Raw genomic sequence first — 19,526 nt, 5'->3', positions numbered from 1 at the left:
ATGTGATAATGTCAGAGGTGCTTAAAAACGGGTTTGCGGCGGGTCCTGTGGTTCAGGCCCGGCCTTCATCATGAGTACGATAAGCTGGAACTGCCGTGACTTGGACAATCCACGGACAGTTCGAGAAATAGTGGACCTTGTGTCCCGAAAGAAGCCCGAATTCGTCTACTTTATGGAAACAAAGGTAGGACGAATACTTGCTGAGAGGTTACGAATAAAGATTGGTTTTGAAGGCTTGTTCTATGTTGACAGTGTAGGTGTGGCAGGTGGCTTGGCATTGTTATGGAGGAAGAATAACACTGCTAGACTGTTGATTTTCTCGAAGAACCATGTGGATATTGAGGTAGCTATAAGGGAGGAAGTATGGCGTATGACGTGCTTTTATGGTTTTCCACAGAGGAATAAGAGGAGGGAATCCTGGCAAGTGTTGAGTGGTTTGAAGGGTAGGTCTACGTTGCCTTGGGTAGTACTGGGGGATTTCAATGATCTTCTATACCAGCAGGAGAAGAGAGGGGGGAATCCACATCCGGATAGCCTTTTGTGAGGCTTCGGGGAAACATTGGATAACTGTGGCCTAATCCAATTACCGATGAGAGGACATTAGTTTACATGGGAGAAGGGTAAAGGTACGGATAGATGGATAGAGGAGAGATTGGATACGGTGCTTGTAACGGCACCATGGACTGATATGCATGGGGGGGGCCTGGGTTGAGAATATCCAAACTCGCAACTCAGATCACTCGACGCTCTTTCTAAACATTAATATAACAGTGCGCGGACAAGGGGGACCGAGGGGTTTTCGTTTCGAGATGGCCTGGGTTCATGATGATGGTTGCAGGGAGGTGGTTGAGACTGCCTGGCAGGATGGAAGGGATAGGGGTTTGCTGAATTGTCAGCAATATTGTGGTGGTAGGCTTATGCGGTGGGGTGGGAAGCACAAGAATCAATTTGGTGACCGTATAAAGTGTTTGAGAAAGGAACAGGATGCATTACGACACCGGAGGGATTCAGCTGCTTTGGCTGAGTTTCGACGGATCGAAGTCATGCTGGGTCAGGTGGAGGTTCAGGAGGATGTGTTTTGGAGGCAGCGGGCTAAGCAGCACTGGCTAAGTGGTGCTGACGCCAACACAAAATTTTATCACAGGTATGCCTCTGCTCGTAAATGTAAGAATTATATTACTATATTAAAGGATGATGCTAGTGATTGGGTGGAGGGGAAATATGAAGAGGGTTGTTTTCGATTATTATGCGGATATTTTTGCCTCTTCTGACTCTGTGTGTGAGGATCCCATGTTTGATAAATTTTCTCCCGTGTGACTCATGAGCAGAATATTGCTTTATTACGTCCCTATGAATCTGATGAGGTTAGGAGTGCTTTATTTGCAATGTTTCCTGATAAGGCACCAGGGGCAGATGGAATGAACCCGGGCTTCTATCAGTAGTTTTCGAATATAGTTGGGGGGGGGGGGGGGATGTGTTTGCTTTTATTGTAGATTGCTTGAATTCTGGCGTCTTCCCTGAGGGTTTGAATGATACTAATGTGGTTTTAATCCCAAAAAAAGAATATGCCTGAGACTGTAGCTGACATGAGGCCAATTGCTCTAAGTAATGTGTTATATAGAATTATGGCAAAGTTGATAGCTAACAGGATGAAATCGCTTATGGGAGACATAATCTCAGAGTCCCAAAGTGCTTTTATTCCTGGAAGACTAATTACTGATAATATTCTTATAACTGCGGAGGTGGGGCATTATTTGAATAGGAAACAGTGTGGTATAACAGGCTGGGGGGCTTTAAAGTTAAATATGGCTAAAGCCTATGATCGAATGGAATGGCAATTCCTGCAATGAATGTTGGAGGTTATGGGGTTTGATGAACGCTGGATTAATCTAATCATGCATTGTGTTACTACAGTTCAATATAGTATTTTGGTGAATGGTGTTAACAGTGGCAGGTTAATACCAACCCGGGGTCTCAGACAGGGAGATCCACTTTCCCCATATTTATTTATTATTTGTGCAGAAGGTTTGTTTATGTTATTACAGAGAGCTCAGATGGCTGGCTCTATACATGGGTGCAGAGTGGCGCGGCCCCCCCCCCCCCCCCCCCCCCCCCCCCCCGGTATCACATCTATTTTTTGCAGATGATAGTCTGTTGTTCTTTAAAGCGAATACTCAGGAGGCAGGTGTGATAAAGGAGTGTCTGAAACGTTATGAGGAGTTATCTGGGCAAAAGGTAAATTATCATAAATCCAATATCTGTTTCAGTAAAAATACTAGGGAAGAGGACAGGGAAATGGTTGCCGAATGTTTGCAGGTGGATCAGGCGCCCAATTTTGGGAAGTACCTGTGGCTGCCTTCTTTTATTGGGAGGAATAAGAGAATGATGCTCTCCTATAATGAGGATAAGATTAAACAAAGGATTGGATCGTGGAACAAGAAATTGCTTTCACGGGCAGGTAAGGAGGTCCTATTGAAAAGTGTCGCGCAATCAATGCCAACCTTTTCAATGAGTGTTTTCTTATTGCCTGATACAGTTTGTTTGTCAATTCAGAGGACCATGAACAGTATTGGTCGGGGAGTGGTGGAGAAAGGGGATTCACTGGAAAACCTGTGATAAATTATGTGTCCCTAAGAAGTTTGGTGGTTTGGGATTTAAGGATCTCAAAAGCTTTAATTTGGCTATGCTGGGAAAACAAGCATGACGTTTTCTCACAAATCCCAGCTCCCTGGTTGCAAAGGTTTATAAAGCACGGTACTTTCCTGGTACATCTTTTATTAATGCCAAGATTGGAAATTGCCCAAGTTATGCCTAGAGGAGTATTATGGCTGCACATGATATGGTTGTTGCAGGGGTACGTAGACGGATTGGGGATGGTAAAACAACATTAATCTGGGGATATCCATGGTTGCCAGATGATCCTAGTCCTCTCGTTCAAACAGATATGCCTGAGGAACTCAGACATGCCAAAGTTGCAGGTTTAATTGATGGCCAGACTAATATGTGGGATCCCCATATCTTGTCAGATTTATTTAATACTGAGGATGTCAATCGTATACTCAGGATCCCTGTAAGTCCTGGTTAAGATGACTCATGGTATTGGCCTGGGAACCCTAATGGAATTTATACAGTAAAAAATGCCTACAGGAGTATTATGGGTAATTATGAGAATATGCCAGGAGGGTTTGATAGATGGACTAATATGTGGAAAATGAAGGTCTCCCCAAAATGGAAGACTTTTCTGTGGAGAGCAGTCTGTGATATCCTTCCTACCACTACTAATTTAATTATGAAGAAAGTGGATGTTGATCCTACATGCCAGATGTGTGGTTTAATGCATGAGAATGTTATGCATGCACTAGTTGTTTGTGACTATTCTAAACTTGCTTGGAATATTATAGGTTTACCTGTCACAAATATTGTTACAGATTCTTTCCCTGTCTGGCTAACGGCTGCACTTGCAATTTTGACAGAGGAACAGAGTGGTGTCTTGGTGGTGGTTCTATATCATTTATAGCGGAGCCGAAGCTCAGTCGTGTGGGAAAAAACACTCCCACACCCCGCCGGCCTATGGAGGAGGGCGATCGCAGCCATCAACTCGTACCGTCAAGCCAACCACCGCCCTCCGCTCTCAGTGCCGCACGAATCGGATTTAGGCATCCACGTCAGGCCAAGGTGTTATGTAGATGCTGGCTACCGGCACGCAACGGGGGAGGCAACCTACGGTATGGTGCTACTCTTGCCAGACGGACCATTTATGGCAGTGCGAAATGGTAGGCTGCCAACTTGTTTCTCACCATTTATGGCGGAAGCCTTAGCTTGTAAGGAGGCTTTATCCTGGTTGCTCGAGAGGAATATAATGGACGTGGATATACTTACCGATTGCTTGTAACTCCGGAATGCCATGCGCCAGGAATCAACAACTATAATGTCTTATGTTGGGGTCACAGTAGACCAATGCAGAACGTTGGTGGCTTCGTTTACTTATTGCTCATTAAGTTATGTTTCTGGACAGGTTAATTCACCTGCACATGTTTTAACTTCTTTAGCCTTTACTCAGGACCAGTTTATGTTATGAGATTCAATCCCTCCTGACTCTATTGCAGCTTTGATTCATTAATACAATCATTTATTGGTTGGCTTTCAAAACAAAAAAAAAAAAAAAACAAACAAAAAAAAAATAAAAAACAAAAAACAAAAAAAAACAAAAAAACAAAAAAAAAAAAAAAATCTCAAGGGAGGCATGAGATTTTAATTCCATGAAAATGAGGAAATTGCAATTCCTTCCAACCAAACTAAGGAATTTAGTGCCCTTTAGAATTAGGTGGGAATTAAGGGTGTGTTTGGTTCGCACATAGGAATAGGAATCGGAATCGGAATCGCAATGGGTATCAAATACTTGGTAATGGTAATGGATTTTGGTGAAAGTATTTAACATGTTTGGTAGTAGGGTGGAATGTGAATGGTTACTAAGAGTAGTGCTTGAGAATGAATAAGGGAATGAAACTCTTATTTTATTTGGATATGAGTTTTTCAATTGATGGGGTATTCATTCGAAACTCATAGGAATATTCTAAAAACCTATTAACCAAACAACAACAATCACTTTCATACTCATTCATATGGGCAAAACCCACCAACCAAATACACCATAAATGAGAATAAAATTTAAATTCTTTCTAACCAAACGCCCGGTTAATATTTTGAATTAATTTGAATTGGTGACCCACTCTTCCTCATCCGACAGTAGTAAAAATTCAATTAAATTCTAGATATGCAAAAATACACTATAAGGGGAGATTCAAAATAGAAAAGTGGTTACTAAGGCATTACAACACCAATTCAATTGAATTAATGATTTTTATTCAGTGGCGGATTTAGAAATTTTCTTCAGTGGGGACAAAAAATTAAAACTAGCGAGATATTTTTAAAAATGAAACACTTAAAGACCGAGTTATAAATATTGTTGACTAGAGATGAAAAATTAAAATACATCAAGATAAAAAAAATATTTAAAATAAAATATAAAACATAATTAATTAGATAAAATAGTTCGAATAATGAAAAACACATCATAAATCATTCATCTCACTATTAATATTAAAAAAGAGAAGAAGTCTCAATATTACAAATAAAAAATTCAATTAGTATTCTCACTATTAATATTAAAAAATGCCAAAAATAAAAAGTTCACTCATCTCACTATAAAATTCTATAGGATTCAAACCCTGGACCATGAAAGTGAGTTTACCATCTAAGCGAAACAAACTTTTAATTAAATTTTGGTATATATTATATATAATATCTCTCTCTCTCTCTCTCTCTCTCTCTCTCTCTCTCTCTATATATATATATATATATATATATATATATATATATATATATATATATATATATATATATATATATATATATATATTGTTAGTGATAATGAACCAAAAATCGATTTAATATCGTAAAATAATATTTATATATACACACACGAAGTATATAAAATATTATTCGATATATTATATCCGAAATATATATATATACACACAAATATATATATAAATCAGACCGCCATGGTTATATGCATGAATATCTACGGAAAAGATATATACATATCAACCAAATGGAATTTATAATACACAGATTATAATTCCAACCAAACTATAACATTATAGGAGGATTTTTGCTTAGAAGCATAATCCAAAAACGAAAGAAGGAAAGATTGGCTCGTGTTTGGATAAGGGTTTTTAGCGTGAGTCAAGAGACCACTCTTTCCTTAAAACCTTATTTGCCACCTCCCAAAAGTGCTTGGAGCGCCGTGGCCTAGGTTTCCTAGGATAAAACGCACTACGGTTTGACGTTTGAGCACCCAAACGAACGAACCCGGCGAACTAGAGCAAAGCCTTGAACACAGTTCGGCTTAAGAAAGGAGTAGAAGCAGAGTACGAGAAGCTGGAACTGCCGTGACTTGGACAATCCACGGACAGTTCGAGAAATAGTGGACCTTGTGTCCCGAAAGAAGCCCGAATTCGTCTACTTTATGGAAACAAAGGTAGGACGAATACTTGCTGAGAGGTTACGAATAAAGATTGGTTTTGAAGGCTTGTTCTATGTTGACAGTGTAGGTGTGGCAGGTGGCTTGGCATTGTTATGGAGGAAGAATAACACTGCTAGACTGTTGATTTTCTCGAAGAACCATGTGGATATTGAGGTAGCTATAAGGGAGGAAGTATGGCGTATGACGTGCTTTTATGGTTTTCCACAGAGGAATAGGAGGAGGGAATCCTGGCAAGTGTTGAGTGGTTTGAAGGGTAGGTCTACGCTGCCTTGGGTAGTACTGGGGGATTTCAATGATCTTCTATACCAGCAGGAGAAGAGAGGGGGGAATCCACATCCGGATAGCCTTTTGTGAGGCTTCGGGGAAACATTGGATAACTGTGGCCTAATCCAATTACCGATGAGAGGACATTAGTTTACATGGGAGAAGGGTAAAGGTACGGATAGATGGATAGAGGAGAGATTGGATACGGTGCTTGTAACGGCACCATGGACTGATATGCATGGGGGGGCCTGGGTTGAGAATATCCAAACTCGCAACTCAGATCACTCGACGCTCTTTCTAAACATTAATATAACAGTGCGCGGACAAGGGGGACCGAGGGGTTTTCGTTTCGAGATGGCCTGGGTTCATGATGATGGTTGCAGGGAGGTGGTTGAGACTGCCTGGCAGGATGGAAGGGATAGGGGTTTGCTGAATTGTCAGCAATATTGTGGTGGTAGGCTTATGCGGTGGGGTGGGAAGCACAAGAATCAATTTGGTGACCTTATAAAGTGTTTGAGAAAGGAACAGGATGCATTACGACACCGGAGGGATTCAGCTGATTTGGCTGAGTTTCGACGGATCGAAGTCATGCTGGGTCAGGTGGAGGTTCAGGAGGATGTGTTTTGGAGGCAGCGGGCTAAGCAGCACTGGCTAAGTGGTGCTGACGCCAACACAAAATTTTATCACAGGTATGCCTCTGCTCGTAAATGTAAGAATTATATTACTATATTAAAGGATGATGCTAGTGATTGGGTGGAGGGGGAAATATGAAAAGGGTTGTTTTCGATTATTATGCGGATATTTTTGCCTCTTCTGACTCTGTGTGTGAGGATCCCATGTTTGATAAATTTTCTCCCGTGTGACTCATGAGCAGAATATTGCTTTATTACGTCCCTATGAATCTGATGAGGTTAGGAGTGCTTTATTTGCAATGTTTCCTGATAAGGCACCAGGGGCAGATGGAATGAACCCGGGCTTCTATCAGTAGTTTTCGAATATAGTTGGGGGGGGGGCGGGGGGGGGGATGTGTTTGCTTTTATTGTAGATTGCTTGAATTCTGGCGTCTTCCCTGAGGGTTTGAATGATACTAATGTGGTTTTAATCCCAAAAAAAGAATATGCCTGAGACTGTAGCTGACATGAGGCCAATTGCTCTAAGTAATGTGTTATATAGAATTATGGCAAAGTTGATAGCTAACAGGATGAAATCGCTTATGGGAGACATAATCTCAGAGTCCCAAAGTGCTTTTATTCCTGGAAGACTAATTACTGATAATATTCTTATAACTGCGGAGGTGGGGCATTATTTGAATAGGAAACAGTGTGGTATAACAGGCTGGGGGGCTTTAAAGTTAAATATGGCTAAAGCCTATGATCGAATGGAATGGCAATTCCTGCAATGAATGTTGGAGGTTATGGGGTTTGATGAACGCTGGATTAATCTAATCATGCATTGTGTTACTACAGTTCAATATAGTATTTTGGTGAATGGTGTTAACAGTGGCAGGTTAATACCAACCCGGGGTCTCAGACAGGGAGATCCACTTTCCCCATATTTATTTATTATTTGTGCAGAAGGTTTGTTTATGTTATTACAGAGAGCTCAGATGGCTGGCTCTATACATGGGTGCAGAGTGGCGCGCCCCCCCCCCCCCCCCCCCCCCGGTATCACATCTATTTTTTGCAGATGATAGTCTGCTGTTCTTTAATGCGAATACTCAGGAGGCAGGTGTGATAAAGGAGTGTCTGAAACGTTATGAGGAGTTATCTGGGCAAAAGGTAAATTATCATAAATCCAATATCTGTTTCAGTAAAAATACTAGGGAAGAGGACAGGGAAATGGTTGCCGAATGTTTGCAGGTGGATCAGGCGCCCAATTTTGGGAAGTACCTGTGGCTGCCTTCTTTTATTGGGAGGAATAAGAGAATGATGCTCTCCTATAATGAGGATAAGATTAAACAAAGGATTGGATCGTGGAACAAGAAATTGCTTTCACGGGCAGGTAAGGAGGTCCTATTGAAAAGTGTCGCGCAATCAATGCCAACCTTTTCAATGAGTGTTTTCTTATTGCCTGATACAGTTTGTTTGTCAATTCAGAGGACCATGAACAGTATTGGTCGGGGAGTGGTGGAGAAAGGGGATTCACTGGAAAACCTGTGATAAATTATGTGTCCCTAAGAAGTTTGGTGGTTTGGGATTTAAGGATCTCAAAAGCTTTAATTTGGCTATGCTGGGAAAACAAGCATGACGTTTTCTCACAAATCCCAGCTCCCTGGTTGCAAAGGTTTATAAAGCACGGTACTTTCCTGGTACATCTTTTATTAATGCCAAGATTGGAAATTGCCCAAGTTATGCCTAGAGGAGTATTATGGCTGCACATGATATGGTTGTTGCAGGGGTACGTAGACGGATTGGGGATGGTAAAACAACATTAATCTGGGGATATCCATGGTTGCCAGATGATCCTAGTCCTCTCGTTCAAACAGATATGCCTGAGGAACTCAGACATGCCAAAGTTGCAGGTTTAATTGATGACCAGACTAATATGTGGGATCCCCATATCTTGTCAGATTTATTTAATACTGAGGATGTCAATCGTATACTCAGGATCCCTGTAAGTCCTGGTTAAGATGACTCATGGTATTGGCCTGGGAACCCTAATGGAATTTATACAGTAAAAAATGCCTACAGGAGTATTATGGGTAATTATGAGAATATGCCAGGAGGGTTTGATAGATGGACTAATATGTGGAAAATGAAGGTGTCCCCAAAATGGAAGACTTTTCTGTGGAGAGCAGTCTGTGATATCCTTCCTACCACTACTAATTTAATTATGAAGAAAGTGGATGTTGATCCTACATGCCAGATGTGTGGTTTAATGCATGAGAATGTTATGCATGCACTAGTTGTTTGTGACTATTCTAAACTTGCTTGGAATATTATAGGTTTACCTGTCACAAATATTGTTACAGATTCTTTCCCTGTCTGGCTAACGGCTGCACTTGCAATTTTGACAGAGGAACAGAGTGGTGTCTTGGTGGTGGTTCTATATCATTTATAGCGGAGCCGAAGCTCAGTCGTGTGGGAAAAAACACTCCCACACCCCGCCGGCCTATGGAGGAGGGCGATCGCAGCCATCAACTCGTACCGTCAAGCCAACCACCGCCCTCCGCTCTCAGTGCCGCACGAATCGGATTTAGGCATCCACGTCAGGCCAAGGTGTTATGTAGATGCTGGCTACCGGCACGCAACGGGGGAGGCAACCTACGGTATGGTGCTACTCTTGCCAGACGGACCATTTATGGCAGTGCGAAATGGTAGGCTGCCAACTTGTTTCTCACCATTTATGGCGGAAGCCTTAGCTTGTAAGGAGGCTTTATCCTGGTTGCTCGAGAGGAATATAATGGACGTGGATATACTTACCGATTGCTTGTAACTCCGGAATGCCATGCGCCAGGAATCAACAACTATAATGTCTTATGTTGGGGTCACAGTAGACCAATGCAGAACGTTGGTGGCTTCGTTTACTTATTGCTCATTAAGTTATGTTTCTGGACAGGTTAATTCACCTGCACATGTTTTAACTTCTTTAGCCTTTACTCAGGACCAGTTTATGTTATGAGATTCAATCCCTCCTGACTCTATTGCAGCTTTGATTCATTAATACAATCATTTATTGGTTGGCTTTCAAAACAAAAAAAAAAAAAAAAACAAACAAAAAAAAAATAAAAAACAAAAAACAAAAAAAAAAACAAAAAAACAAAAAAAAAAAAATCTCAAGGGAGGCATGAGATTTTAATTCCATGAAAATGAGGAAATTGCAATTCCTTCCAACCAAACTAAGGAATTTAGTGCCCTTTAGAATTAGGTGGGAATTAAGGGTGTGTTTGGTTCGCACATAGGAATAGGAATCGGAATCGGAATCGCAATGGGTATCAAATACTTGGTAATGGTAATGGATTTTGGTGAAAGTATTTAACATGTTTGGTAGTAGGGTGGAATGTGAATGGTTACTAAGAGTAGTGCTTGAGAATGAATAAGGGAATGAAACTCTTATTTTATTTGGATATGAGTTTTTCAATTGATGGGGTATTCATTCGAAACTCATAGGAATATTCTAAAAACCTATTAACCAAACAACAACAATCACTTTCATACTCATTCATATGGGCAAAACCCACCAACCAAATACACCATAAATGAGAATAAAATTTAAATTCTTTCTAACCAAACGCCCGGTTAATATTTTGAATTAATTTGAATTGGTGACCCACTCTTCCTCATCCGACAGTAGTAAAAATTCAATTAAATTCTAGATATGCAAAAATACACTATAAGGGGAGATTCAAAATAGAAAAGTGGTTACTAAGGCATTACAACACCAATTCAATTGAATTAATGATTTTTATTCAGTGGCGGATTTAGAAATTTTCTTCAGTGGGGACAAAAAATTAAAACTAGCGAGATATTTTTAAAAATGAAACACTTAAAGACCGAGTTATAAATATTGTTGACTAGAGATGAAAAATTAAAATACATCAAGATAAAAAAAATATTTAAAATAAAATATAAAACATAATTAATTAGATAAAATAGTTCGAATAATGAAAAACACATCATAAATCATTCATCTCACTATTAATATTAAAAAAGAGAAGAAGTCTCAATATTACAAATAAAAAATTCAATTAGTATTCTCACTATTAATATTAAAAAATGCCAAAAATAAAAAGTTCACTCATCTCACTATAAAATTCTATAGGATTCAAACCCTGGACCATGAAAGTGAGTTTACCATCTAAGCGAAACAAACTTTTAATTAAATTTTGGTATATATTATATATAATATATATATATCTCTCTCTCTCTCTCTCTCTCTCTCTATATATATATATATATATATATATATATATATATATATATATATATATATATATATATTGTTAGTGATAATGAACCAAAAATCGATTTAATATCGTAAAATAATATTTATATATACACACACGAAGTATATAAAATATTATTCGATATATTATATCCGAAATATATATATATACACACAAATATATATATAAATCAGACCGCCATGGTTATATGCATGAATATCTACGGAAAAGATATATACATATCAACCAAATGGAATTTATAATACACAGATTATAATTCCAACCAAACTATAACATTATAGGAGGATTTTTGCTTAGAAGCATAATCCAAAAACGAAAGAAGGAAAGATTGGCTCGTGTTTGGATAAGGGTTTTTAGCGTGAGTCAAGAGACCACTCTTTCCTTAAAACCTTATTTGCCACCTCCCAAAAGTGCTTGGAGCGCCGTGGCCTAGGTTTCCTAGGATAAAACGCACTACGGTTTGACGTTTGAGCACCCAAACGAACGAACCCGGCGAACTAGAGTAAAGCCTTGAACACAGTTCGGCTTAAGAAAGGAGTAGAAGCAGAGTTTTTGAGGAGAGAAAACACTTCTTGTGTTGTGTGTTCTTGTCACTATATGCTTGTAAAATCTGCTGCACTCTACCCCCTCCTTATATAGGGATTGAGGAGTGAATAGCCTTTATTATGGCATTTAGGGGCATCCCTACAACTTCTTGTAACATCCACCATAAACATGGGTGTTAATTCACAATTAAAATTGTCATTAACCCCATAACAGCTGGAATTAAATCCCAACAGTCACAAAAAGGACCTTTCTGGTTCGTGTATACTGTGTACAACTTCAGCCATCTTTGCAAAGTTTCGGCCAACTTGGCAATTGCAATTGCAAACTTTCCCAGCGTGGCCGAAACTTTGAACACTAATAACACGAATTTTCGTGGCTTTGTCAGAAAATGAATATCGAAGTTTTGGGATTTGATTTGCACTCTCCTTGCGCACAAGAGAGAGCCTCTATGCTATACAATTCAATAAGCTTAACAAGAGCTCATGTATAAATAGTGGGGCAAATCCTCTTCCCAAACCAATGTGGGACAAAAGTTCACTTTTTCCCTTCATTTTCCAACTCAAATGGGTCTACTTTGAGAATCAATATCTCATTCACCCATTATCCGTTTTGAGCGTACAATATATCAATCTCTTCGTCTCACTACGAAGAACCCGAATCCACTTTGACCCGACCCAAATCGGAAATGGACCCCACTGATAATTGTACCACAAAATAGCCACTTAAAATGCCATTTTATGCCATTTCAAGCTATTTTTTCCAACAATCCCCCACATGAATGAAAATTGATTTTCGGGGTATTTTGAAATCGGAAACAACTGTGTTCAAATGGTCGATCCCTGCATAGGATAGGTAGGGAGTCACTATACCCTTTGAACCTTCCCTTGTGAAGATATGTTTACTCTACTGGCTGTATGGTAGAACGCGATGTCTTTGAACCGACTGCCGTTTGTGTAGACGATGACATATCTCACACAGGAACCTCCCAACCATGCTCTGTTCTCATGAGTGTGCCCATTTTGGTCGTGGGTCACCGTTCCTGGTTCTGCGAGAGTTTCTAAAGAATTGTGCCCAACAATTCTCCTTTGAAGCGACCCTCACTTCTCTCTTACATAGGTGATTCTTTCTCGAGTATCCCGCATACTCAAGAATCATTAAAGCATCAACATGCTAGCCTCGTGCGGGAGTCACTATTTATAACGAGGAGTGGTAGGGAGTCCGAGACCCCCACAGTGACACGCTCCGTTCCATAATTTAGTTGTCCCATTGAACCTAGGTGCTAGCTAGGTTGGGTATCCACTATAGAACTTTTAGTCCAAGGGCTTTAGACCCATTCCTCGTTCCAACTTCTCAACAACCATTTGCTTACCCTCGGGTTAGCGAGTTAGCGGCCGCTACGTTATCTTTTGACATCACGTAGTCAATAGAGATAACCCCCGTTGTGAGAAATTGTTTAATGGTATTATATCTACGACTTATAAGTCTAGACTTACCATTCCACATTTAACTTTGTACTTAACCAATTTTGGCTTGACTATCGCAATGCACACAAATTGGAGGTATGAGTTCACCACTAGGAACATTCTCGAAATAATGGCATAGCCATTCGGCCTACTCGCTCGCGACACGAGTGTAAGGCTCTCAGCTTTGATCCCGTCGGATCTTAGCTATCACAAATCATTTCGAGAATTTCCATCCAACCGACTGCACTTGCCTACGTAAAGACGTAGCCTTTGATGGATTTATCATCCTTTGATATCCCGTTAACATGCTATACTTTCCAAGTACAGCTAGATATCTGCACGTAGTGCAGTCCAAGGTCACGAGCATACCTCAAGTATCTCATAACTCTCACTATTTCCTTCTAGTGCGCATCACTAGGGTTACTCAGATGTCTACCAAGTTCGTTAACCGCAAAGGCAATATCTGGCTTAGTACAAGCCATTTGATACAATTAAACTACCAATAACCTGAATGTATTCTCCACGAGAATTACAATCTCCATGATTTTTGGCTAGTTGTACGTTAGTATCTAACGGTGTCCAAGCCACTTGATTATCATCCTTGAAAGGATTCAATCAACTCGCTGAGATTGGCCTAACACGAGACCATACGGTCTTCTCACGATTTTAATCTCGAAGATTAAATCTGCCAAACTCACACCTCTCATGTCAAATCTCGAATTTAACATGTTCTTGGTAGAATTGATCATTTGATCGTTACTACCCACGTTGAGTTTATCGTGTATAAACAAACAGTGATATCACCGTCTATCGTACGCAATACGTAGACCCACTAGTCACTTTTATTTATACTAAACTCGTTGGTCATCAATGCATGATCAAAACCTCACATGCCAAACACTAAGGCAATTGTTCTGAATCATACCATGACATTACCAAATACACACTTTCTTTTCACATCGTGGAACCACAGACCCTCAGGTCGTTCCATGTCTACTAAGAAAGCGACACTTCCATTTTGATGAACTTCCAAGTCTCGCTAAACGACTTTGGCAAGTATCGTTCTAATGGATTCCATTCTCATCACAAGAGAATATATATCGAAGTAACCGTGGCATTCGCGTTGCATGTAATCTACAATTACAAGCCTGGCCATTTTACTTCAATATAACCAACCGGTTTTATCTTTAGGATCCAAAGGCTTTACAACTTGGAGGAAGAACGACCAGTTCCAAGTGTGATTCTTTAAGATAGAATCTATTTCACTCTCAATAGCCTCTCTCGGGTTGGTCCATCTGTAGAAGTCACCACTTCTACATATGTTCGAGGCTCATTTTCTAACAACCATGTCAGAAAATCCAATTTATTTTCTAGTAAACGAGTTAGATTGTGCGCATCACACTCTAACATGTACGTCAGAAAATCTGGACCAAAGGATTTTTTCAATCCTAGCTCTCTTGCTACGTCTAGCTTTGAGCTCGGGTTCTCTTTCATACCCTTCAATCATAGCTACGCCGAAAGTTCTTTTCAACGTGCTAAGTCCTTTATTGATCCTTCACAAAAATACATCTTCCAAGAACGATGAATTTCTTGAATCAATCTTTCGTGTTCTTATGTACATCCAAACTCTTGGACTCGTGTACTAAGAACCAATACACAACTTTGGCAAGACACCCCCACATTTCAGGCATTAGTAGGAAACTTCCTACGTACCCACAATTCGTAAGAATTTCATGCGGGTAACCTTATTTAAAAGGTACTCACTTGTCCAAAGAATTGTCTCGCCTCACATACTTTGAGGTAGACCCGAACATATCAACGTCTTGATATTTATGTTCGGCAAAAACGTTCGATTGAGGTGAATACCGTACCGTACTCTCGAGTACAATACCATCGCTTGCGCCGAAATCACCAATAGGTGTTTCACGTTCACCACATCGATCGTTCATAACCGCATTAATCCACGATTAATTTGGTTTTTCCCTTTTTATTCTTTAAAGAATAAACATGTGTTACACGCTAACACATCTCGTAGGTGCTAACAGATTAGCCCTCACGAATCCATTCGGTTTTGACCGAAAGGCCACAAACCCGAATCAGTGCTTCCGAAATTGAAGCACGAATCAGTGCTTAGTAGTGAAGCACGAAACATGCTATACCAAGCACGAATCATTGCTCCCAAACTAACGTGCCGATTCCCAAGCAATCTCTATTGCTTTAAATTATAAATTCACAGCAACATTTGGTTGCTTAAATTTATAATTCCAGTGCTACCTAGCACAAGGATTATTAGCTAATTACACAATTAGCCAAGCCCCCTTTCGTGTTAATCACATAACACTTTTTGCAATGCTAAATTTAATTAGCCTCTTGCATAATGCTAATTCTACATTTTGGACGTCCAGTGCTATTAAGCACCACAATTAGCATTTCAACAATGCCAAATTCAATTAGCATTTTCCATTAAGCTCAAGCTTAATTTGACGTCCCAACAAGTTGTCTCAAATCATATTTCATACTAGTATAATTTGGAATTTTGATCAAGTTAATTATAACACAATTAACAAGAACAAATCAACCAAATTTCCGACTAGTTGAATCAAACTCATATAATCGTTGTTAGAATATTATTTAAAATATTCAACACTTGAGCTGTTACGCTCACGATTATATAGTTATTCCAATTTTTGACAAATTGATTCTTGAAATCCGTATCGTTCTACATGAACCTGAACCGAAGTTCGTTGCGGGATTTCAACATGTAACACGCTTGTTACATTTAATTCCGGCCGTTACGCCATTTTAACATTTTCCACATAATGCTCCATGATGCATTACGCACCCATATTGAATCATTTCATACATTCACCATTATTTCATCAAATAATTCGTATGTACTATGATTCAATAGCTCAATGGAACAATTCATTTTTTATTCAACAATAAAAAATGTATCATAAGGATACTACAACATTTATTCAAAATAAATAAATAGGAAAATTACATTGGAAATTAATTTCCTTATTCCTATCTTGTAGTAATCCTTCAACCCGTGTGCCTTGTTCCATTTTCCAATCGTCCACTCCACGAAGGGTGGTCCATAGCGCACATCGGGGGTACCTCGGTTGTGACCTCACTCGTCCAACCATCCACATGTCTTAAACATAGCGAAGTTATCCTCAACCTTTTCACTAAGATGACGGTTCGCTTCGTAGTGGCATTTCTCCTTCTTTTTCGTAATTTTCTTGAAAGCTAAGCTTCCGCTTGAGTTTCCTTCGATTACGGTTGAAGTCATTGGTAACACTACCATAGTCCTCGGACCATGTAGTCATTACACCATCATAGGATCCTTCATGGCTTTTAGCCGATCCACTAGGCAACACAATAGGTAACAATTGTGTGCCTTTTGCCACAGGTCTACCGAATCGTGAACCAAAGTTCTCCGGAGCACCATCGTGTGTTTTTGCAACTCCCATGGAAATATTATTTCCAATGTTGCCGCCGTCAACCGGCATTACGGAATGTGCAACATCGTTGCCGTTCCTACCATTTGAATGTGCACCTCCGGCAACATTCACGGATCCAATACTCTTGGACTCCACCGATTTGTTCATTATCAAAATAAGTAGGGTTTTAAGATTGTTGGTGATAATGAACCAAAAATCGATTTAATATCGTAAAATAATATTTATATATACACACACAAAGTATATAAAATATTATTCGATATATTATATCTGAAATATATATATATATATATACACACAAATATATATATATATATAAATCAGACCGCCATGGTTATATGCATGAATATCTACGGAAAAGATATATACATATCAACAAATGGAATTTATAATACACAGATTATAATTCCAACCAAACTATAACATTATAGGAGGATTTTTGCTTAGAAGCATAATCCAAAAACGAAAGAAGGAAAGATTGGCTCGTGTTTGGATAAGGGTTTTTAGTGTGAGTCAAGAGACCACTCTTTCCTTAAAACCTTATTTGCCACCTCCCAAAAGTGCTTGGATCGCCGTGGCCTAGGTTTCCCAGGATAAAACGCGCTACGGTTCGACGTTTGAGCACCCAAACGAACGAACCCGGCGAACTAGAGCAAAGCCTTGAACACAGTTCGGCTTAAGAAAGGAGTAGAAGCAGAGTTTTTGAGGAGAGAAAACACTTCTTGTGTTGTGTGTTCTTGTCACTATATGCTTGTAAAATCTGCTGCACTCTACCCCCTCCTTATATAGGGATTGAGGAGTGAATAGCCTTTATTATGGCATTTAGGGGCATCCCTACAACTTCTTGTAACATCCACCATAAACATGGGTGTTAATTCACAATTAAAATTGTCATTAATCCCATAACAGCTGGAATTAAATCCCAACAGTCACAAAAAGGACCTTTCTGGTTCGTGTATACTGTGTACAACTTCAGCCATCTTTGCAAAGTTTCGGCCAACTTGGCTGAATCTTGCAATTGCAAACTTTCGGCCAAGCTGGCCGAAATTTGAATTGCAATTTCAAACTTTCGGCCAAGCTGGCCGAAATTTGAATTGCAATTGCAATTTGCAATCCATTTGCAAACTTTCCCAGCGTGGCCGAAACTTTGAAACTTGGCAGTTTCAATAGTTTCGGCCACTAGGCTGAAACTCACACTAATAACACGAACTTTCGTGGCTTTGTCAGAAAATGAATATCAAAGTTTTGGGATTTAATTTGCACTCCCTTGCACACAAGAGAGAGCCTCTATGCTATACAATTCAATAAGCTTAACAAGAGCTCATGTATAAATAGTGGGGCAAATCCTCTTCCCAAACCAATGTGGGACAAAAGTTCACTTTTTCCCTTCATTTTCCAACTCAAATGGGTCTACTTTGAGAATCAATATCTCATTCACCCATTATCCATTTTGAGCGTACAATATATCAATCTCTTCGTCTCACTACGAAGAACCCGAATCCACTTTGACCCGACCCAAATCGAAAGTGGACCCGCCTGATAATTGTACCACAAAATAGCCACTTAAAATGCCATTTTATGTCATTTCAAGCTATTTTTTCCAACATATATATATATATATATATATATATATATATATATATATATATATATATATATATATATATATATATATATATATATATATTAAAGCAAAATGATTAGGGAAAAATTTTCCCTAATCATAATCATCATAAATAATAATTAAATAAAGATGAAAAGAAAACCAAAGTGAATAATAAGCAAAAAGATTTTAGTGGATAGGAGAGTAATTTACAAAATTGATTTGAGTAATAATTGTTCATCCATAATTGAGAATTAACATTGCAATAATTATGTTATGTTTCTAACACTAATTGATTGGAGATAAATTTAAAATTCAGAATCAATATTTACAAGAACATCTACACCTACTTCAACACTATAAATAAACCATCATCCACATGACCACAAGCAATACTACAATTATGTTTTGGTCGTGGCTGGAATTGGGAGGATGGCTATGGCTAGAATATGGAGAAGAATATTTCTGGGAGTTTAGATCTCTTATAGAGCTTTATACCGTGCGATCTGGGAAGATGAATCAAGAAAGGTGCAGTAGACATGAAGAAAAAGCTGAGGATAAAAATCATACCTTACTTCTGAACCTGGGGCTTCGATTCTTGGAGTTGTTCTTTCTTAGAAGCAGATGCAACTGTTAGCCGTAGCTCATGAACGCGAAGAAGAAGAAGAAGCAGCTTACGTAAAAAGACTATTTTGCCATCATGAATAAAAAATTTAAAAAGGTTTAAGTTTTTCCGGTCAATTTTCACTGGTGATTTGGCCGGAAGGACCAAATCTGCTTAAAAAAAGCATAGTTAAAGGACTAAATTGTTACTTTTAAAAGTCATGGAGCTAAATTAACACGCTCCATATACTCATAGGATCAAAAGTGTAATTTTCTCATTTGTTAAATTAATAATAGTCTTTGCATCGCACGGGACACTTACTAGTATATACTATATATATGGGGTAGGTGAGTGGGGGTAGTTACCCCACTATGACTCCGCCACTGTTTTTATTCTAGATATGCGGGAATTTGGGATCGCGCCAACTTACAAAAATAGAGGCAAAAGTTAAGGGGATTCTAGAGAGAAGATTTTTTCCACAGCATGGATAAAAAATAACATAGTCCCTTAATGAGAATTTAATTGAATTAATGATTTTTATTATATAAAAAGTTGTAGTGACATTTGCGATTGCAATTGTCACTACAAGTGTTATATGTTGTAGTCAATTGTACTGTTGGCCTT

At 39.0% G+C, this 19,526-nt stretch overlaps 2 protein-coding genes across 2 annotated transcripts; both read left to right on the top strand.

Moving 5' to 3' along the window:
• The first annotated feature begins 1,565 nt into the window (after positions 1-1,565).
• Positions 1,566-3,517, top strand: LOC109184456. Its single transcript, XM_019334457.1, has 6 exons — positions 1,566-1,834; positions 1,949-2,025; positions 2,168-2,458; positions 2,554-2,754; positions 2,853-3,080; positions 3,402-3,517. The coding sequence occupies exons 1-6, from the start codon at positions 1,566-1,568 to the stop codon at positions 3,515-3,517; spliced, it is 1,182 nt and encodes a 393-aa protein (XP_019190002.1).
• Positions 3,518-6,667: 3,150 nt separating this feature from the next.
• Positions 6,668-7,301, top strand: LOC109184455. Its single transcript, XM_019334456.1, has 2 exons — positions 6,668-7,066; positions 7,188-7,301. Exons 1-2 carry the CDS (start codon positions 6,668-6,670, stop codon positions 7,299-7,301), a joined length of 513 nt encoding a protein of 170 aa, XP_019190001.1.
• The last annotated feature ends 12,225 nt before the right edge of the window (positions 7,302-19,526 follow it).

The sequence above is a fragment of the Ipomoea nil genome, unplaced genomic scaffold, assembly GCF_001879475.1.
Source record: "Ipomoea nil cultivar Tokyo-kokei standard unplaced genomic scaffold, Asagao_1.1 scaffold1262, whole genome shotgun sequence".
NCBI lineage: Eukaryota > Viridiplantae > Streptophyta > Magnoliopsida > Solanales > Convolvulaceae > Ipomoea > Ipomoea nil.
The sequence above is the reverse complement of the archived record's forward strand: the minus strand, read 5'-3'. Positions and strand labels throughout refer to the sequence as shown.